We start from the raw sequence: 23,665 nt of genomic DNA, 5'->3' as shown, positions 1-23,665 counted from the left end.
TTACCGATTACGCTACCACTGTCATAAAGAACGGACTATGCTAGAGGCATAATAAAATATATGTGCTGCCTTTTAAGCTTTGCCATGGTTTTGATACTATCGTTTTGAAGCACTAATTACGTCAGTGTATATTAAAATGCAGAATGATCTATAAATTCAAGAACATAAGAATCCTTCAGTTTTTATTGCATTTTAAATAAACGTCTCCTATCTTGCATTTTTTGTGCTTATCACAAGAATATTTATATTTGTATTATAGTTTAATTGTACGGATGTAGTAATGTAGTTACAGGAAGCTACATGTGTCAACTATTATATTTCCTAAATTTATATTAATCTAGAATTCTTATTTATAGGGATACGGTTTAGATTTAACAAAAACAGACCAAAAATCTTGGCTATTCTGTGTGTACATTCAAAAGTATTTTGGGGCATTTCAGATTACCCCTGATCCTAATTCTTACACCAATATACAAACATAATAATCATACTTTTCCTCTTTTCACTCAAGAAATATATTTCAAATATGAGCTGTAGGTAAGAGCTGCAATCACGTCCTAAACGCTGCTTCACCCTAAGGTTTTTTTGTGATAATAGCTTTACAGAACAAGTCCATATTTCCAAATAACTGCTGACACATGAGGCTAGCGTGCAGTTTGCTAAAACAACAAGGCTGAGTCCATGATGTGCATTATAACTTCCGTGGATCAGCTGAAAGTGTGTCTTTAATGAATTATGGGTTAATCACCCCAAACTCTGGAACCTTAGGTTTCTTATAACCCACAAGCTGTTTACCTATGGAAAGCGGACAACAGACAAGATTCCCTTTAAGAGCCTTTACATCCACTGCAGATGTCACCAGTACAATCTAAATTCTAACAGTCCTCATTAATCTTATGTTTTATGTATTTTTTTATGCTATTGCAATCCTCCCAACACTGAGATAAAGCGATGGCAGAAAGATTGCATTCAAATGACAAAGAGACAGCAATATTTTATAAGGTATAGCATATATCTCTCAAATGTTCTGCAAAAACATAAAATACTATGACATATATGCTAAAAACCTTTTAAAAATCTTACGATTGTAAGGTACATGGAATAGTTTGTAGAGTAATATTTATAAACACAGATTAACATTAGGAATAGTGGACTTTCGGCAAGTACGCCCCCCAATAATGTATATATCACATACTGCCGGCAGTGATGTCGCATTCCAAGAGCAAATGTTCATCAAAGCAATGGCGGCAAAAAACATCTGGTCTACTAGTCAGTAATGGCAGATTTGCAGGGCCCAGTGCCACTGGTTCAATCTCATCTGCGTCTCTAAGCCCACTGTTTAAACTACACATCAATCAAATACCCAGGGGGCTATGGAAATCCACTGGCAACCCTATAAAAAATTCAGGTATTTTTCCTGCCATCACTTTTGAAGGCATCCAAACAGATAAAAAGAGAAAGGCTTACCTTCTACTTTACAATCAAAACCATCTCCGCCATTATCTCCTGACGGCTTGGTATGAGTTGCTTTCATTGTATCTTCCTTAGCACTTTCAATGCTGTCGTATATCCACTGTATGGAATCTTGCTAAACAAAAGGAATACAAAGTTATAACATAGTAACTTAATGTTCACAAATTGAGGCTTCCTTCAAACCCCACACAGACCCCCGTCCTCAACATGCCTAGGAATCATATGTCCTTCTCTGAATATATTCATTCTACAACATTCACAAATGAGCTTATTTTAAATATAACTTGTTTCACACTTTCAATATATAAAAGTATGTATTAAGAAACCAATTTCCTGCCTAGAGCCGAACAGACTTTATTAAGGTGCAAGGCAATAAAGATGTTGAAATAGCTATTGTTGTTTCATGGGGATGAGTCTACCAGCATAATGATGCAGCTATATTGACCTAGGTCCCAAATAAGCGCACCAGCGTTTATGTACTACTCAGTAATTTTATTGGTAGTGTTGCCACTATTATTGGTGATAATCCTATTGTATACTTATTTGCAATTTGCAACACTCAAGACTAACTACATCAAATGTTTTTTTTTTTATTTGTACCTTGCACATCAGGGTAGCCGCATGATAGCCACATGATAGCCCCATTATACTATGTTCCATAGGCATATCACATATGGGCCTGCTTCATAAATCACTTAGAGGACCTATGTAGCTTTCTACATGAAAGCATAACCAACGTATCATGATGGGGAAAACCGGAAAATATCCATCATTCACTATATATAACATGCATGCAGATCTTATAGCCTTGTCTGCTTCATCATATGTCAGGGTTGAATTTCAAATTCCACTCTACTTAATTACATAATTCTCGCCAATGACAATGGGCTTTAATGCATGGGGCCAGGATTTCTTTTTATGTCATTTGAACTTCGCAACATAATGTAATTGACCAATTTTACAGAGTGGTTATGAGAATATAGACCATAGGACAGCTTGCCTACCTGCATTGGGCGCCTGTACTTTCTGCAGGCTGTTACATGGGCAATAACACTAGCATGGGTCTCCTTGCTGACATTAATACCATTAACTTTGATGATGCACTGTCCGGGATGGAGACCAGCTGCTGCTGCCACCGTCCCTGCAATAAGAAACGAGAAATATCAAATTACAAATTGAAATGACAATTCTGTGTCTGATTTACAGTCCACTTGCTGATTAAGTTGAACGCATCGCTTTTAAGCTGAGAAAGGCTAATTTGAAGGGATGACACTCTGAGATATATCAATTTGAGCACTTAGGAGAAATCTTCTACACCAGTGTAAGGTCAGACCGGCAGCAATGACTGTTTTGCAACCCAGATGACATTGAGTAATAGGATTATTTTACCAAAAGCAAGCTTAATTTAGTAGCGACTGTCTTGTGTGCAGGTCCAGAAATCCTCCAATTTATCATCTGCAACAAACTATTACTATAAATATTATTTCTGCAAGGTACATGATTTAACAACTGGTTGTGTTATTAGAAAGACGATACTTCCCAGGGACCCCTCAAAGTCATGAAACATCATCAAAGCATTACATTTTATAAGGTACAGGCAAGAGTGTGCCAGACTGCCGTCCTTTGTTTTGTAATTAAGTTTATGGAAGAACGTTTATGTTTTTATACTCCACTCGTCCGTGCACTTTTTCCTGTGTAATGTTTCTTATCCCTAATTAAAAAACACTTTTGAAATCCTTATGGAAGTCTTGTGAATTCCCTTGTTGATTGGTATTTGCAGTTTTTTTGCCTCAGAACTATTCTTTATACATGTTACACAAAAGGAGTTAGATATAAGGCCAGTCAATTCTGGTACAAAATGGCTGACCTAACCATGAAGATCGCCACCCTATGCGGAGAAGACCATGGTCAGATTTCTACCCGCATCACATTTATATTGTTAGTATTCAACGAATCATACTTTGTTAAAACAACATCTGTTGATGAACACGTCCCAGAGAATCGCTTCTATCAGAACTGAATACATTTGTATAAAATTAAAATTATTTTAGACCCTACCTCCTGTCAGTATTTCCAGTTTATAAAATCCAATTACTTTATGATTGATCAAAGAAGGCTTATTCCTAAGCATTAGCTCCTCTTTTCTGCGATGGGCAGAAGCATATTTGTTGGCACACAGTGTTATATGTTAGTAACAAGTTTATCAGATTATTTATGCTTTGATTCTGCTTCGTATCGATTTTATTTTCGGATTTAACAGGTAATGGCATATAGACAAGAAAGTCTCTTAATTAGAGCTTTAGACGAACCAATTTAATATTAATGAATATAAATAACATTAACATCTGAAATATATAAAACACATCGCGGTATTGTAAACATATCTCTGCATAAAAAAATCCAATTAGTGTTAAATAAAGAAAGCAATGTACCCACTTAAACCTAACGAGTCTATTCCACTGACAGCTAAGCACACGCATGTTTAATTAGAACTATGTGACAAACAATCCCTTGAAGCCAGTTTCAGAGAGGAATGAGCCTTCCTTCTGATGTAAGGGAAAATGTTAATGGGTTTCCAAGAGCTGGAGAACTACGTTCATCATGAATTTATTTTTATGATTAGGAAACAGAGTATCGAAAAATTATTTAAAACACACTGCTCAAATCATACAAAATATTAATTGACCTCCCTAGTATGTTAAGCCAATAAACCTTACAACGTCTGTAATTGAATTGTTGCCTCCGAGAGTTTATTCACTTAAAAACAACACAAACACTGTTATGAAGCTTCGTCATTTGCCATGGAACAACCTATGAGTGCTTGGTTCTGTGTCATATACCAAGTGTTCCCAAAAAATAAGAAATGGAACACATTTTACATGAGTAATGGATTATTTCTGAGATATTAATATAAAGTAGGTGGAACAGCTTAGCAATATGTCTCTTACCTCTCCCTACAGCATGGACAACAGATGGACCAAAACCTCTGATTTGGAAGCCCAGTCCTTCAGGAGAATCTGGAATCTTCACAGTCCTAAAAGTAAGCATAGGTACATGCCGTAAAAATCTCAGACAACATATAGGATGAAACAATGACTTTGTCTATTTGTTATATATCTTTTAAGCGGCCATGCTGGTTGATTAAACCTTATAAATGAGGTCACGTAGTGTAACATAGTATATGGGGTTCTTTGGGTGGCCAGAGTTTGTCACCTTCTATTCATCCACGGTCATCCCTTTGGCACTGCAGGATGAGGAAAAGATGGGGGCCTCAGTCTGGAATGCCAAATTTCTACACTACAAATACAAGCATACCCATTGTACATCCCTGCGGAATATGATAGTGCTATATAAAACAATATATTCACAAATATCCTCTATACTATAAGATAACTCTATAGCATGGAGAAATCATTTATTCACCCATTTTATTTTATTGCAAGCACCTGTTAATTTAATGGGTCACTACTACTGATTTTGATATTGAAATGTTTATATTAGCTATCATTTCTCAGTACAGTTCCTTATATTGTGTTCAGTTATATTGACTTAAATACAAAATAGCATTCATTTTCTACTTTTAATGTCGTGTTATTTAAAATTCAATAATCTAGTAATAGAAATTAAGATTAAAAACAAAACTGATGAGGATGCAACCTTCACCCATTAATTGGTAGTATAGTTACTAAAGTAAAGGAGAGACTCATTCATTTCATTTAATATATATTAATAATACCAATATTTCTAATGGAGACATTTTTAAACATCTATTAATGTGGAAATACACCAAGCAGTGATTAATTGGAGAGATTTGTGTAAAGTGATATTTAAAGAGCATCATATCCAAGCAAATATGGTTTACAACAATATGAAATCAGTTTGGCCATAACTTTGTAAATCTTTGTAAAGCCGACAGGATTTTAGAGAAAGAAACCTATCAATTATTTTTGGACGACAAAAATAACCAATCTACTTTATAACCTGAATAACCCAAAGTCTAGAGAGGCTTCACATTTCACACATAAGATAATTACTCCAATGCTTGGTCAAGTGATGTCCTGATGTCATATCACTTGACCAAACCCTTGCCTTTAAATCCTTTTCTCTGGAAAGAAATAAAACATTAGTAAATAAGCATGTTATGAGCTATGACAAACCTTAGTGACGGTCTATTGACAGTGCCCCTTTAAGTTTGGGTATACATATATTTTTTAGCTTTCTTAAAAGTATTCTTGTGTATGTGTTTCAGTTAGTATTAGTCAATCAGAATGGATAAGTTCCAATAAAGGAACTAAAGTACACTAACAGCCTCCTTTTATTGTGTAGCAATCAGCAATATGTCAATAGTGCATATTAAGTATGGAATCTCATCCCAAATGTGTTCTCTGTGTATGACAATCCCTCAAGTTCTCATTACCTAACTTGACATTAGCCTATGTGGCTGCCAGATGGCTTCAGTGTTCTTATTCTGCTCCAGCCCGTCATATACAAGGCCCTGATCCGAGCAAAGGGCGTGACTCCAGTTGGACAGACATAAGAACGTTAAAGGATGAATTATTACATAGGTTGTTGTGTATGATGTAGATATATATGTTTGTGTGTCCAAAGTCTTCCACTTAATGGAACAGTAAATTAAAGGCATTCTTATGTTCCAAAAGCAGCCAAACACTGTCGGGAAATCACACCGATTGAAATCTACAGGAGGACTTTGTGAGCATGTGTGCAGGGTCTCGTTGAGCTAGCACTCAAGCTAGCGGGAGGTGCGTATCTTGTATATGCACACTTCTGAGCAGGAGATGCCTTTTATGAAACGCATCTCCTGCAACGCAAATAGCCTGGGATGGGGAAACTGCGCAAACGTATACAAAGGTCTGGAGAGTACCCTAAATTTGCTAAAAACTTGCCCAGGTGCTATTTAAACTCACATCAAACCAAGAAGGAGAGAGCACACATTAGAGATTATATAAATAATGTCATTCTTACTTTCTTCAAATGAAATTAAATGGAACTTTCACCAGAGCCTCCGTGATATGGAACACAGAGCAAGATACACAGATGCTTCAAGTTTCTTCAGAAAGCTTTTCTGCAGACATTATAATGTATTTTTGGCAGGGTTCCAGAAGTCCATTTGCTAGGAGATAGTATTCTGTCTTCTTTTTGTGGTGAAGATTAGTCCGTGCCATTGAAGTTTAGATAATTGCAATGTGGTTTTAAGTACCCTGTTAGTGACAGGGTGCTGCGAGCTTCTGAAGCCTTTGGAGACACAGCTTCTTCTAACTTTTTTTTATTTTAAATGGATGAAATAATACAAAATGAAGTAACAAGACGGTTACAATAATAGGTAGCAGTGCCAAATGCACAAATAATACATTATTTACATCAAGTATGTCTGTTCTATTCTTTAGAAGGCATGGTTATGCTTTTTAAGATTCTGGTTCAGATGTCATATTTAATTCTTCATTGGACTGTAGTTTAGTGCCTAATCATTTTAGTCTATATGCATTGCCCATTTAACCAAGATTAGCTACCTATTTCTTTTTCAAATTTTCCCTGGTCATTACATTACTTTTATTTCTATAGCACCCCCAGATTCCATATTACCGTAGATCAGGGTACAAAGAAAGTAAAAAAGGAGAAGAGGGCCCTACTCTAAGCTTATACCAGACACAAACGCCATTCCATGCTCACCTTGCATGTTGACACAACCCCCTGACGCCAAGACGGTGGAATTTGGACAATAGAACTACAAGCAAGGACTGTTATCATGAATGTCACCGCTCATAATCACTATACAATTAAAAATGGTGGCACATTTTACATGACTACCCAATACACTTGTGCATTCGTCTTCGGGCGAACATGAAAACGAACACGAAGAGTGTGTTTTCGTGTTCGTTCCGAACACACGCCGAAGAGAAGACAGCGGCGGTAAAACGTAGGCGAAGACGAAGACACACACCACGAAGATCTTCGTGATCGTCTTCGTCTACCATTCTCCCCCCCTTCTAACATCGCGGCAGTTCACGGAAGTGGAAATCCGCAGGTTCGCCGTCACGGGTTACAGGCAGTGCGAATGAGCCTATTGTAACCCCTGACAGCGAACCTATGGATTTCCGCTCCCCCCTTCGATGCTGCGTTAGATAACGGGAGCGGAAATCCTTAGGTTAAAGGGCCGTGCAAGCGACCAATAGGCTCACTCGCACGGCCCTTTAATCCTTTAAAAAAAAAAGTTAACCCCTAATGAAAGTTAAAAAGTTAACCCCAATGCTGCAACTTACCCGGCAGATGCCACTGGAATATTTTCTACTGTTATAACCTTTGGATCTTACACACAAAGCTTTCAAAAAGGAAATAACTTTACAGGTGGAAATCGAATTACACAAAACTACTGCAGAATCAATTAGTAGCTAAAGCCAAGACATCTAAGTAGCCAATGGAAAATAGAAATTTGGACCATTAAAGGGAACAATGTGGATATGTCTGGAATATAAATGTAATGAAGGAAAGTACATCAGAAAATTACTTTGCAGGATTGAAAATATTTTTTAAGTGCAAAATAAATTTTTCTTGTTGAGGTATTTTTTTTAATAAATCTTAAGTTCTCGACTGCTCTAAGTAACATGAAGAACTCTGAAAGTAAATTAGTAGACAGAATAAGAGCAGAAAGTAGAATGTGAAATTTTAATAAAAACAGTTAGTTCCCTGTCAATGGAACATCCCAGAACACTCCACATCAGGGGTTCCCAAGTTAATTCTATAAATCAGTTATAGACGTACTAACAAAAAAAATAGTTGGTGACATTGATTTGTAGAATGTTGGTGAACATTTGATGACTCCTTGGGAACCTTTGCTATAGCTAATGACATAACTACTTAACTAGATAATCAAATTCTAGGCATATCTGAGAACTTTAGCTAGCCTCGAGAGTCTTCCTTTAGCCTTTTATTACCCATCATAAAGATTTGTGGTAATACCTTATACAATATAATGTAATTATAATAATTGATGTTATGCATACCATTACCAGTTAGGGTGTAATGGTATGCTGAACAGTCACCTGTATTAAAGCAGGGATTTAAAATGGTGACATAACAGTAAGAAAAGCACAGTTTAAAATGTTCAGATCTTTAAATTAGAGCACAATATAGTGGAGTTGCCTCCAGCCCATACAACATTGAAAATCTGCTCATCCTGAGATGTAAAAGTAAAAGACTAAGAAGGTACTCAGGTATGATTTTAAGATAAGCCTGTGCTATAATGTCTGATATAAGCTCAAAAATAGTCAAAACATTACCTATGAGAGAATAAAACAGCACCTTTGATTTCAATCACAAGACTGTGTGCCTGCTTCATTATTTTGTGTAGTTTTGGGGTGTTGTAGAGATTTTGTATTTGACTGCCAGTAGGGATTGGGCGCTATGGTACATTCTCAGGTTTAAGACTATAACTGGTAGGCTGCATATGGCAGCCTTAATTGAAAGGTGCTACATTATCAGCGAAATACTCTGTGGCGTGATTTGCTGAGAGCTTGTATTCAAGCTAGAGAATATTCCCCAGTTTATATGTTTTTTTAAATAATTTTTTTAAGAGTTTGACACTGTTCTCCCAGCGGAACATGTAGGTTATATCCAACATCACTGGATTTGGAAATCTTTTCTCAGTACACAGAAAGTCTTTTACATTTTCAAGACTTTTACATTGTTGTATATTTACCACATAACACTTAACGGTACACTTGAAACAAAGAGAGTCCAAGTGGGCCATGACCTTGGGATGTTTAATAATCTGAGAATGCATATTGATAGGCCCATAGACAAGTTTTTGCATTAGCAGCTGACAGGTTAACCCAAATGCTGATATAATAATAGACTTTATGGCCAACAACAGAGAGGCAAACATCAATGAACAGATTCAGCCCCAAAGTCATCTGCTAAAGCCAAGACAGATTGTATAAGAAAGGGAGATAGGTAGTAAGCTTGCAAGAACCTGGCCTTCTCATGCATATGTCCCAGTATGCCTTAACGTTTGTAAATTATAGTCAAGTTACTATTAATTTTCACTGTCCCCCTAGTCTAATAGTGCTATGGAATCAGCCGGCGCTCTATAAATAAATATAATATAATGTAAGGTAAGGTGAAAGATAGATAGATAGATCGATAGATAGTAAAATTAGAAACACATGCACATTATGCATTTAAAGGAGGATATTAGTGTACCTGTAAGTATTCCTGTATGTATCCAGTGTAATTCATATTCTATAAGTTACATAACACACACTTGTAAATTTGCTTAAAAATAATACTTTTTTAACATAAAAAAAACATGCATGCCAAATCATACGCTGCTGTCCGGCACACATTAGTCTGTAGCTGTATCGCTTGCCAGTAACTGATTGTCTCCTGCCAAATTCTACTCCCTGAAGCATGGACTGCATCCAATTATGATACAATGTGGGAAACAATGTCAGACCCTCAGTACAGGAGTTTTTCCTGCTTAGCTTAAAAGCAGGAAAAATAATTTTATGTTTCCCACTTTTTATGTTGCTACCTTTGCCAGTAGTTGCTTAACCACATTTGAAGCTTCAGACATTATTTTAACAATAAGTTAGATTATATATATATTTATGTTAATAAAATGTAAAACCTCATTCTCAACACAATGTTTGCTACTTCATTTGTAAAACAAACACACCCTGCGTTAATATGCACACCACAACGCACATTCACATATACTCTTACTAACAAACACTTACACATACATACAATAACACATATACTTGTGCGAGCAGCCGCACTTTTACCTTGCGGTCGCGTAACCTCATGTTCTGTCACCACCACTGCATTCCAGCCTCCGCAAGTGGGGTGAACCAAATTGCATGAGTCCTATTTGAAGAATTTCGGACCGGCCCTATGTATTTGTACATGCAAAGGTAATGACCCATGTTGTGTAGCTCCAAACAGTTCAGAGGGACACTCGGTTGTAGAAGTTGTGGTTAGAGGTGCAACTATGGGGCATGGCTATAAAGATATTTCATATGACTTTGCAACACGTTGAGTAGCAGAAAGATTGAAGTAATTTAATTTACAAACCTATTTGCATAACCTATACACATTATTGTTGACTTTGAGGGCTGTACAGAACACTGTAATACAGTTACAGCATATCCAGCAAACATTCCAAGCTCCTACAAAAGAAGGGCATTAGGGGACAAAGGTGACTTTTGTACTCCAGAGTGGGACCCTTGGTAGATCTGATGTTAGTTTCTTTTGTCACACAAACCAGATGAGCATTTCAGCAAAAGAATGGGAAGTTTCTTTAAGCAACAGAACCATCAACAATGTATCAGTATCAATCCAAACCATATCAATACATAATGATACTTACTTATACTACCCCAACATTTCACCCCAAACTGGAACAACTTTATTGGGTCGTGTGGCCAAAGGTGTGAAGGAATGAGAATGCCTGACTGCCTTCCCTGTAGAGGCACCTTGTAACACTCAACTTCAGAGCTTAATGAGGGGAGCGAGTGGGAGCCATGATGCCACAGAGCTCCATCAATTGTACAGCTCCATGAGCTGGTCAAAGGGGCCTGAAAAGCTGAACTGTGCAGCAGAGAACGGGCTGGTTGCAAGGTATGTTTACTAAAATAACTATCTCAAAAATGCAGTATATACAATGCAATTTAAATGAAAGCTTCACATTAAAATCTTATTCAATGGCACAAACAATTCATTTTGCATTTATAACAGATGACATAGACACAAGATTTGTAGCAAATAAATTCCAATTAACAGGAAAAAATGTTATTCTAATTTGGCATATCACTTCCATATATCATTTAAAAAAATAGGCAATACTAACTAAACACAATAAAAATGGAAGCAGGACGACACCACACACTGCACGGAGGCAGCTATACGTGACTTTGTTCATGGGCGTCCTTTATCTTTTATAAGGAACGGAACAGAGGTGACTTACTCTCTGGGTTTTGTGCTCATAAGTATCCTCAGAGGTTTTCTGCTGTTTAAGCAAGTCTTTAGGAAACAATCCACATCGTGAAAAGGTCTCAGGAAAACTAGGTCACCATTTACAGCATAGATTTTTTTTCCAACTTCCAGTCCTGACAACTGAGTAAAATAACAGATAAAACTGATATGGCTTTCTTTTTAAAGTACTTCACCGCCAAAATCATTTTATTCAATGACAAAAAACAAAACAAGGTCAGTCAAGGTTAATGGTTCTGCAAGTAGTGATAATGTCATAGTGTAAGGAGGTAATGTTTTTCTCTAATGTTGCATGCTATTATTATAATGATGCACAGCCATCAATTTACTGGATAAGCATGATAGGATTTGCACTCTACAAGAGTAGTTGGTACCTGGCTGGGTGCCAAGGCAACTATGCATATCACAGCAGAATTAGCTAAAACACACTTATAAATTAATTATGGCATTTACTGATGTTAACGTTGGATTGTGTGTTGATTTCGTACTTCCGAATGAGCGTCCCTCATTTATAAATACCTTACTTTTTAGATTTTGGATTTACTGGTGGGATTTACTTTTCTTTCACCACCATTGTTATTGTTTGGCCATTGAGTCTTGTTCTGCTTCGCAGTGGAGTAATTACTTAATATTACCGTGATCCCCTTAGTCTGCGCAACCAGGGAGTAAACAGATTTTGTACACATTGGAAATTGAGGTTCCTATCTATTCATAGAGTGTATTCGACAAGCTCAATGAGTTCTAATTTCAGAAAATAGAAAATGTAGATGACATTTCATGGACGTCTGGCCGGATACTCGTTGGAGTAGGATCAGGGTCGTAACATTGCCTTACATGTCCCTTTTTATTCATATTTTATATATACGGCTCAGATATATTGCTTAAAAATCTTATTCGTTTATCTACACTAACCTGGATACACTTTAATTTTTTTTTTTGTTTCATCAGCAAATATTTGTATGCATTGCTACCATTATTTATAACTATTTCGTTATTTAATTTCCACACAAAAGATGTGCCATATGCAACAAATAAAAGAATCATTAAATATTAAATAAGTACTTACTTCAGCATTAGAACCTTGCTCAAGGAATTTGACAATTGGCACTTTATTTTTATCCTCCAGGGCAAAGCCATAGCTGCCTTCGCTAGGTTTTATCTGAAAATAAATGTCAAATACATTTATGGTAAACATGTTTTAGCTTCAAATAAATTGGGTACACCATACAAGATATACTGTTAAGATTCAGGTTATTAGTTATAAAAGAAACGCATGAGTTCTATGACATGTAGACAAAAACTTGAGAATAATCAGAGCTGAACACAATCTGTGGGTCTACCTATGCCAGGCTTAAACGTGTTTTGCTAACTTGTAAATACTATGTTGGCATCAGACTTGGTGAAGACAGTACCCACCAAAGGCCAACTCGCAGCTGCAGCTGGGTGATTTATGGACCAGGAAGGTGTACAGGTGCTCTACACCCATCTTGGCCACAAATATTAGATCTAGCATACATCTGCTTTTATCTTCAAGAAATAAGGATATCACACCTGTACTTTCTGTATCAGGATTATAAATGAGGCCTAGAGCCCAGGATGCCATGATGACAAACAATTGGTCATTGAATTCATGCTGGGTAAAGTAAAACTAACACCTATGCTAAGGGGATACAGAAATCCCTGCATTGTTAAGAGTTCTTTTATCAGTCTCCTCATGGCAACATAGAATTTGATGGTAGAGAAGAATAATTAGGTTCATCTAGTCTGCCTTTTTTTTACTCTAAAGTTTCAAGCCTTTATTAGTCCTTGGCCTTGCCTTAGATTCAATATATATATATATATATATATATATATATATATATATATATATATATATATATATATATATATGTATATAGTGAGGCTGTAAATGCCAGGGAGATGATTAGCATGGCATTTGGGTACACGTGCTATGCAGATCATACATATGTGTCCCTGGGGTGAAGAGCAGGGTGGGAATGGGGAATGCTCCATTCCCCCATTCTGTGGAAAATCCATGCCGGCTTTTCCAAGAGGCTAGAAGTCTGCAGGATCTGTCCAGATAATCAGAGAGACTGTTGGGGAAATAGAAAGTTTCCCTGCACTCCCAGGGCAAGTAGAGGCCCTGATGAAGACCATCCCTGAGCCAAGTGAGGCATTACCTGCCTGGACCCGTTTTGTGCTGCATGGGGGAGATTTTCCAGAGCCTGGCGTAGCTGGGTCTGGCTGGGAGGTCAAGTTAGTGGGTGTTTAGGCCGGTCAGTCTGGGCCTGCATAGTTTAGTTAGAGAGGGCTCCAATTGTGAGCTAGGTTTTTCTTTTTATGATTTGGTTTTGGGGTTTGGTGTTTGAGCATTTACAAATAAAGCACTGTTTTTTGCTACAAGCTGGTGTTCCTGACTCTGATTGCCCTAGAGGACTGTGCTTAAGACCCCTAACTGTGGCATTTATGGCCCTCGTGCTACAGGGTCTGTCACAATATATATGCATTATATATATATATACATACATTAAAGGATTTTAGAAAATTAAAAAGTTACATTAGCGTTGGATACAATATCAGTGAATATGCTCTTCTGGTAACGGCTCCACCTTAATAAAGCACTAATTTATTACAAGTTACACAGAAAAGAAAAGAAACTAACAAAAAACAATAAGAATGAAATGGCATGTGTATCAAAAATGACAATGTTTTAAAAATGAACGGTAGTAATGGTGTGGTATCTGTTAAATCATGACATAACCCAAGGCAAATATACCCCTGGTTATTAATAATAAAACTCTAACCTGAAATAGGACTTTAATCCTGTTTTATTCTAAACAATTTAAGGAGATATAGGCAACCCAAAATGAGCTGACATTTCTCAGAGCAGCTCAGCTGTGGGGCTTCAAGGCAGAATTAATGAAAGTCAAAGTTCTCCGTTTGGTAGGGGATTGTTGTCACTCTCTGCCTAGAGTGATGGATCAATTCATACTATAATTAAAATCATATTCACTCTTTCTAAGATCTGTGTCCTTAATTTGTGCGGTTAATTTAACATTTTAGCTAATCTAGTAAACATCTGCATCTTGGTTCTATTTGAATCAGATATTGCTGGACTGCTCCTAAAAAAAGGATAAATGTCCTTAGCTTATGTGACTGCATCTTGTTCTGGGCTGGGCCATTCAAATATAAGACAAATGTTTCTAAAAACACACAATAACTCACTATTGGCCAGGCAGGTGTGATATCTCCCCAATTCACCAAAGCTATAGCTCTTATTGGCTTAATGAAACTTGAGTCCAAGTATTGGCTTTGTAGGAGATTTGCAAACCACTAAAATAAGAACACTAAAATGCCCCCATTCTCATAGCAGTTTTAATGCATTTTTTGTTATACTTTTTTTTTAGAGAATATAATTCTTGTCATTTTCAATGAAAATTATCATCTTTAGTTTTCACTCAGAAAATAAAGCTGTGCAAAATTGGTCTGGTTACAGAAACCACACAGAATAAGCATAACCTAAGTATATACCACATACCATTTGCATGCTGGGTTTTGGTTACTGCTTTCTTCTTGAGCTTCATTTTAAGCTTTAATTCTTTTAAACCATAATCAATTGTTTTATTTTTGTAAACATTTGACTATAATCTTTCTCTAAATCCTTGGGATCTATGCCGTTCCTTCTTATTGATCCTGTGTGTCTAATCTTGCAGTCTTGCCAATTAATTGTATCAAGTCTCTATGAATATATATTTATATATATATTTTTACAAATAAACTAATAAAAATACTTACCACTAAAGACTTTGCTATTACATTCTCAACAATTTTCAAATCATGCTTCATGAGTCTGTGCTTCATATTTGATCCTTCCATTTCTTCGTCGGAAAAGAATCGAAAAAGGAGGGGTTCGTCTTTGAATTCACTTTTTTCCAAAACTGCATCAAAAAAAGGAGACAAACAAAGAAAGGTATAGGTAAAACATTAAAAAGTGCCATAATGGAAATAGAAATCAAGGGTGGTACTAGGGTGTTTGGGGTACGTCTAACAGAAGCTTCTAGGTCCACAAAAATATTAGCTTCTTTTTGCTACATTTTTTTATTATTTTTCGGTGTAAACTACACCCAACCTGAACTAACTTATTGCGGCATCTGAGGTATATTTATTAAGTAACCTTCCTTTCCTTATGAATGGCCCTGAGGGAACAAGATAGAAAAAAATAGGAACAACCCATTAGGATAGAGAGGACAGGTGCATGCTGGGAAATGTTATACTATAGAGAGCATGCCATGTTCTGTAGCCTATAGAGGTTACAGGTTGGTTTTATAAAATATATTATTAATATAGAGTTGGCTCTTACCATGATGCATGAATCCATTGTCACATAATGCTACGCCCAATATTATTGCCTCCTCCCGAGTCCGGCAGTCACCCTGTTATTGACAATGATATAACATTATTGGACATATCCAAGAAGCATGCTCTAGCAGTAGAAATATTGTTTATAACAAGAAGACACAATACAGACTTTGTGTTTTATCTTTCTGTAAAAAAGTATGGTTTCTTTGGTGGATTAGTAGACATTGGCAAGATGAGGGCATAGTGCTATAGCATCCAGTGATACAAGTCCCGTGGGGCTTATACATTTCCAAAATAGTGGTCCAGCCTAAACATATGTTGTATCTCCATAACATGGAGAAGTAGCTGAATATAATTAATATTTTATATGCAAGAAATACAAAAAAAACATATTTATTTATGAGGAAATGTGGCAACAAATAAGAACCCTGCTGTTTGGGAAGGCACTGGTCTCTGAGAAGGCACATCAAAAAAGCTTCTAGATACTTACAAATGCATCTAAACTCCAAAATACGTGTTCTTATGGTTTCTTGTTAGGCATGTGGACTGGTAGGCCAAGACACAGGCCCAATGCAGCAACACACATTGATACAAGTCACACATGGTACCACAGAGCTTATAAGAAGCGACATCTTGCCACCATACCTAGGAAATTCCCAGGGTGGCTTTGAGAAGGAGAGAGGCCAGTGGCACATGGACATGGTTAGTCTTGTGTGGGGATGGTGGCTTTAGTGGTTGTCTCCTTTTTGCTGATATGATACAATTTTGGAAAAAAGTGAATCATGATCAGGGAGTGGGCATGACCAAGCACCACTCGCCTATCCAGAGAAAGAAGAAACTCGGAAAGGTTCCAGGTATGCTTATCGCCATAAAAATCAATGGAATTGTGCATTTTAATGCAAATGGTATATTAACTTGAATACTCCCTTACCTGGGCAATAAGCCAGTCTATGAGTTTGTTTGCCATAACCACAGATTTATATGTTCTGAGATGGTAATCTTTGTCTCTGAAAAATGAAAGATGCAAGTTAGGTTTGAAATAATTTAACAAAATGCTTTCAGGACAAAATAATAATGCTTTCAGGATAAAATCAGTAATAATTAGTGCAAACATAGACAAACATGAAAGTAAGCAAAACATGAGGTTCTGCTGACTGAATTCATGCCACATGTGACATTTGTGCAATTTAGTTTCAAATTCAGTGGCTAAAACTAATGCTTAGTCATTAGTTTGTGGAACACATTTGATTTTACAATAAAAAATTGCTATTTATATAACCCCCAAAAGCTATATTTAATTTTGCTCAATGATACAAAAAAATCACAGCTCATGTACATTTTACCCCCAGGAATTGCAAAATATCTGCTTGTTTGGATTCAAGAAAACCCAGAGGAATTACGGGTCATGGTTTACAGACTCATCACTTTCCAGTTACAGCTTACCCGCTTGACTTGAGACATAACACCGATGGGACATCATTTGTGGCAACAGAAGGTTGCTTTAAGCAGACCACAATGAACTCTTCTTCTGATCAGCCTATGTGCATTGCGAGACAGAGCGCTCTCTCTGTTGGTGTCCGAGATGTGCTTCGGGTCAACAGCACACTCTGACACTGCCGGCACACTCACATTCTTAACACTTTTGGTGGTCCAAACAAATTAACTAACTTACAAACATTTACTGCAAACCATCTCAAGGGGATCCTAAAAGCTGCCCACAGCTCAGGCACCAGCCTGCCCCAAGGCAGAAAACTATAATGTAGTCAACATTTACTGCTGTGGACTGTTTATTATTGAGTGTCTGGATTTGCTTGCTGTTAATCAAAGAGAACTTTTTAAAATACTTTGTACAATGGTCTAGTTTTGCATGTTAAAAATATAACCTTATTCATATAAGACTTAGATGTATATCAAACAATTATATATATATATATATATATGTGTGTTGATGCTTATATGTGCATTATATATGTATGTCTCAATTTGGTTGCATTTCCAGAAAGTTTTAACCCATTAATGACAAAGCCCGTACATGTACGGGCTCAAAATGCATTGTTTTCAATGGGTTTAGGGACCGCCCATTCTCCTTAAGGGGTTAAGTAAAATTAATACAAAGGATCAGAACACTGCATTACTTAATTAAACAGTATGTCTTTACATAATTAATAATTATTATAAATGTACATTTTGAATGTTTATGTCAATCCATTGTTCCATCCACACATGTTCTATCTGTTTAAGAACACTGTTTTTGGAAATTGATGCACTGATGCAGAATAACCACTCTGTTTTGCTTTAATTCTATGGCTGTTTTTCAGTCTCCTCTGATTAATGTATTCATTGTTCATAATTTTTGGTGCCCGATTTTGGTTAATAAATGATTAAAGGCTTTGCTGTTGGGAGCAGGCAAGCATGCAGACATAATGCTTTTTGGAGCAAAACTAGATTGGCCAAGATAATATAAAATGTCACATATCAAGATCATCTGTTTAGCACAGAGCTATGGCTCAAAATCTTACCTAATGACTGGAGTAAAGAGACTATGAAGACGGCAGTACAGTCTCACACCCTGTAGAAATGGGAAAACATTTCTCTGTTACACTATTGCACTGGAACTACAATACACAAGCGGATGTGTAAGTATACAAGCTTTTAGTAAGTAAGAGTTAGTAAGCTGTGAGTCTTTGCAGCAGATAAAATTAGCAGTCTAGACGTGCTGAGTGGTTGTAATAAAATGTCAAATTCTAGGTTTATATCAATTTACAAGTGTTATTTTGTTTTTGTGTATATATATATATATATATATATATATATATATATATATACATACATATATAATCTGCCAGATGTCTGAGATAAAAAAAAATATCTGTACAGATGCAGATGGAAAATAGTTTCAACGTTTCATAGTTCATAAGGTTGAAAAAAGACCAAAGTCCATCAAGTTCAACCTATATACATATTGTGTCCCTACTGTGTTGATCCAGAGGAAGGCAAAAAACCCTTATGAAGCAGATGCCAATTGCCCCATACCAGGGGGAAAATTCCTTCCCGACTCCAAATATGGCAATCAGAATAAATCCCTGGATCAACGTTCTGTCCCTATTAATCTAATATCCATAACTTGTAATATTATTGCTTTCAAGAAACACGTCCAGGCTCCTTTTGAACTCTTTTATTGAGTTTACCATCACCACTTCCTCTGGCAGAGAGTTCCATAATCTCACCGCTCTTACTGTAAAGAACCCCCGTCTGTGCTGGTGTAGAAACCTTCTTTCCTCCAGCCGTAGAGGATGTCCCCTTGTTATAGATACAGTCCTGGGTATAAATAGGTCCTGGGAGTGATCTCTGTACTGTCCCCTTATATATTTATACATAGTTATTAAGTCCCCCCTAAGCCGTCTTTTTTCCAAACTAAATAACCCCAATTCTGATAATCTTTCTGGGTACTGTAGTCCTCCCATTCCCCTTATTACTCTGGTTGCCCGTCTTTGAACCCTCTCCAGCTCCACTATATCTTTCTTGTACACTGGTGCCCAGTACTGTACACAGTATTCCATGTGTGGTCTGACTAGTGACTTGTACAGGGGTAGAATTATTTCCTTGTCGTGGGCATCTATGCCCCTTTTGATGCACCCCATGATTTTATTTGCCTTAGCAGCAGCTGCCTGACACTGGTCGCTACAGGTAAATTTACTGTTAACTAAAACTCCTAAGTCCTTTTCCATGTCAGTCGTCCCCAGTGTTTTCCCATTTAATACATATTCCCAGCCTGGATTTTTCTTCCCCATGTGCATAACCTTACATTTATCTGTGTTGAACCTCATCTGCCACATCCCAGCCCAAGCCTCCAACCTATGCAGATCCATTTGTAATCGTGCGCTGTCCTCTATTGTGTTAACCACGTTACAGAGCTTAGTATCGTCTGCAAAGATTGATACTTTACTATGCAATCCCTCTACAAGGTCATTAATAAATATATTAAAAAGAATAGGACCCAAAACTGACCCCTGTGGTACCCCACTAGCAACAGTCACCCACTCAGAGTATGTACCATTAATAACCACCCTCTGTTTCCTATCACTGAGCCAGTTACTTACCCACATACACACATTCTCCCCCAGCCCAAGCATTCTCATTTTATGTACGAGCCTTTTATGTGGCACCGTATCAAATGCTTTGGAAAAATCAAGATATACGACATCCAGCGATTCACCCCGATCCAGTCTTGAGCTCACCTCCTCATAAAAGCTGATCAGGTTAGTTTGACAGGACCGATCCCTTGTAAACCCATGCTGATATGGAGTCATACACTTATTTTCATTGAGATACTCCAAAATAGCATCTCTTAGGAAACCCTCAAACAGTTTACACACAACAGAAGTTAAACTAACAGGCCTATAATTCCCCGGGTCACTTTTTGTCCCCTTTTTGAATATTGGCACAACATTTGCTATGCGCCAGTCCTGGGGAACAGACCCTGTCACTATAGAGTCCTTGAATATTAGAAATAGGGGTCTGTCTATTACATTACTTAACTCCCTTAGAACGCGGGGGTGAATGCCATCTGGACCTGGTGATTTGTCTATTTTGATTTTTTTTAGGCGGCACTGCACTTCTTCCTGCGTTAGACAGGCGACATGTACTGGGGCATTTATCTCATCCTGCTGTATATTACCTGGCATTTCATTTTCCTCTGTGAATACAGCAGAGAAGAATATATTTAATAGATTAGCTTTTTCCTGATCCCCGTCTATAACTTCTCCCTCATTACTTTTTAAGGGGCCAACGCTTTCATTGTTAACCTTTTTACTATTTATATAGTTAAAGAACATTTTGGGGTTTGTTTTACTCTCTTTGGCAATGAGTCTTTCTGTCTCCAATTTTGCTGCTTTTATCTGATTTTTACATATTTTATTTTTTTCCCGATAGCTTTTTAGTGCTTCCTCACTGCCTTCCTGTTTTAGTAGCTTAAATGCCTTTTTTTGCCATTTATTGCCCCCTTTACATTTTTATTTATCCACATTGGTTTTCTCTTGTTCCTGACTCTTTTATTCCCATACGGTATGTACCTTTCACAGTGAGAATTTAAGATATTCTTAAAAATCTCCCATTGAGCGTCTGTACTCTTGTTTTTGAGGACATTTTCCCAATTTACAGTGTTAAGGGCTTCTCTTAGTTGATCAAACTTTGCCCTCCTAAAGTGCATAGTTCTTGTGGCTCCTCTAAGAGTTCCCTTATTGAAGGACAAGTTATAATGTATCATATTGTGATCACTATTTCCTAGATGTCCCCTGACCTGCACATTAGTTACTCTGTCAGGTCTGTTGGTTAATATTAAGTCCAGTAGGGCGCCCCCTCTGGTCGGGTCCTGTACCATTTGGGACAGATAATTATCCTTACTTATAGTCAGAAACCGGTTTCCTTTATGAGATTCACAGGTCTCTGTTTCCCAGTTTATGTCGGGATAGTTAAAGTCCCCCATAATAACCACCTCATTGTGATTAGCTGCCTTGTTTATTTGCTTTAATAATTGATCTTCTGCTGCTTCCATTATATTTGGTGGCTTATAGCAAACCCCGATCAGTATTTTATTATTTTTCTTTCCATATATTTCTACCCATAATGACTCCACATTATCATTTCCCTCACATATATTCTCCCGCAGTGTGGCCTTTAGGCTGGACTTTACATAAAGGCAAACTCCTCCCCCTTTTCGTTTTTTCCGATCCTTCCTGAATAGACTATACCCCTGTATGTTAACCGCCCAGTCATAGCTATCATCCAACCATGTCTCTGTTATACCCACTATGTCATAATTTTCTTCAGACATTATTAACTCCAGTTCGTCAGTTTTATTGGTCAGACTTCTGGCATTAGTAAGCATACAATTTAGAGGTGTATGGTTTTTTTCCCTATGAAGCCTATCCCTATTAACTATTATAACCCCTCCCTCTGCTCCACCCCCAGGTACATTTATAAGCCCCAGCTCTCTATCTACACTATCTTCCCCTTCTATATTGTAGTTTCCCTCCCCCCCTTTCCCTAGTTTAAACACTCCTCCACCCTTCTGACCATCTTCTCCCCAAGCACAGCTGCACCCTCCCCATTGAGGTGCAGCCCGTCCCTACCGTAGAGCCTGTATCCGACAGAGAAGTCGGCCCAGTTCTCCATGAACCCAAACCCCTCCTTCCTACACCAGCTTCTGAGCCACTTGTTTAGCTCCCTAATCTCCCGCTGCCTCTCTGGTGTGGCACGTGGTACAGGTAATCTTTCAGAAAATACTACCTTGGAGGTCCTTGCCTTAAGCTTGCTACCTAAGTCCCTGAAATCATTTTTAAGGACACTCCGCCTCCCTCTCACTTTGTCATTGGTGCCAATGTGCACCATGACTGCTGGGTCTTCTCCAGCCCCTCCCAGTAATCTGTCAACCCGATCCGCGATGTGCCGAACTCGAGCGCCAGGCAGACAACACACTGTTCGGCGATCCCGGTCTTTGTGACAGATCGCCCTGTCTGTCCCCCTAATAATTGAGTCCCCCACTACCAGCACCTGTCTGGCCTGCCCTGCGCTCCTCCTTCCCTCCTTACTGGAGCAGACACCCCTCTGGTGGTCAGAGGCAGTGACTTGCTGCAGTACTGCTAACTCTGAACTAACATCCCCCTCATCTGCCAACCGGGCAAACTTGTTGGGGTGTGCTAGATTAGGACTAGCCTCCCTGGCGCTTTTCCCCCTACCCCGCCTTCTAACTGTAACCCAGCTAGCTGCCTGACTGTCTTGTACCTCCATCCCACTATCCTCCCCCACCTCTACCTGCGAGAGAGCTTGCTCAGTGAGCAGCAGACTCCTCTCCAAGTTGTCAATAGATCTCAGTGTTGCCAGTTGCTCCTCTAGACTCAGGATTTGTGCTTCCAAATGAGCAACCCGCACAGTAGACATAATTCACACATGGGTCAAAAACAAATATTCTGAAGCAAAATATTAATATTAATGTTAAAAATGTATTTGTAGTAAAATAGTAACCAACCATAATAAGAATCTTTTAACTCAATATTATTACAAAACATATAGTCACTTCAACTATTGAAAAAGACATATAAGGTCATAATTTCAATGTTATTACAGAGGCAAATACATAGGACCAACTACACAATGTAAAATTGAAGTGGTTACCTTGGAAATTACATCTTGCATTTCATTTCTTGGGTAGTACGTTCCATCGTCATATCGGAACCTGTACAACATCTGCTCCGACTTAAACTGATGCTTATCTGTAACTAAAATAACAAAGTGATATTAGCGTATTTTTCCATAGGGCAATGGAAATCTAAAACAACTCAAGGGTTTGGAGATAATTTAACAAGACTTACTGACCTATTGGTAAGAAGCCCTAAAGGCATTGTCTTATGGAAAGCGGTTACTACGTACAATGTTGGAATTACCCAAAGCAGCTGTTTGCTGTCATGTTTAAGATACTTATCAGCAGTCTATGAATGAAGCACATGTTCTCAAAGCTGGACCTTAGTCTTCTTCTTAGTTTTCTTCTTTTAGCCATAAACTCATTCTCATGTTCTCTACTGAAACAATCCCAGGGCCAGACTTTGAAAACCTTTTCCTATAATTGATATCTATCTATCTATCTATCTATCTATCTATCGAAATAGATAGATAGATAGATAGATAGATAGATAGATAGATAGATAGATAATAAATGTGCTCTGTACAATGCATAAACTTTACAGTCAGTTTTTCTTTGAACTAATTCAGTATAGACATACACATTTTTAAATTTGACTAATTAAATACCATTCTAGCATTATACCTT

General features: G+C 37.6%; 1 protein-coding gene across 1 annotated transcript in view; it reads right to left on the bottom strand.

Annotated features, from left to right (window-relative positions):
* Positions 1-23,665, bottom strand: part of LOC149305460 (phosphatidylinositol 3,4,5-trisphosphate-dependent Rac exchanger 2 protein-like) — a 139,561-nt gene that overhangs the window by 57,945 nt on the left and 57,951 nt on the right. The window contains exons 12-21 of the mRNA XM_089477522.1: positions 23,014-23,117; positions 18,360-18,409; positions 16,772-16,847; positions 15,842-15,914; positions 15,277-15,419; positions 12,548-12,640; positions 11,456-11,604; positions 4,422-4,507; positions 2,478-2,614; positions 1,468-1,588 (exon numbers count right to left, since the gene is read on the bottom strand). Of these exons, the coding sequence (XP_089333648.1) occupies positions 1,468-1,588; positions 2,478-2,614; positions 4,422-4,507; positions 11,456-11,604; positions 12,548-12,640; positions 15,277-15,419; positions 15,842-15,914; positions 16,772-16,847; positions 18,360-18,409; positions 23,014-23,117 (1,032 nt within the window). The remainder of the gene's footprint in view (positions 1-1,467; positions 1,589-2,477; positions 2,615-4,421; positions 4,508-11,455; positions 11,605-12,547; positions 12,641-15,276; positions 15,420-15,841; positions 15,915-16,771; positions 16,848-18,359; positions 18,410-23,013; positions 23,118-23,665) is intronic.

This window comes from Sceloporus occidentalis, unplaced genomic scaffold, assembly GCF_023333645.1.
Source record: "Sceloporus occidentalis isolate IW3139 unplaced genomic scaffold, rSceOcc1.0.p SCAF_11, whole genome shotgun sequence".
Lineage (NCBI taxonomy): Eukaryota > Metazoa > Chordata > Lepidosauria > Squamata > Phrynosomatidae > Sceloporus > Sceloporus occidentalis.
Note: the sequence above shows the minus strand (reverse complement) of the source record. Positions and strands in the feature narration are given on the sequence as shown.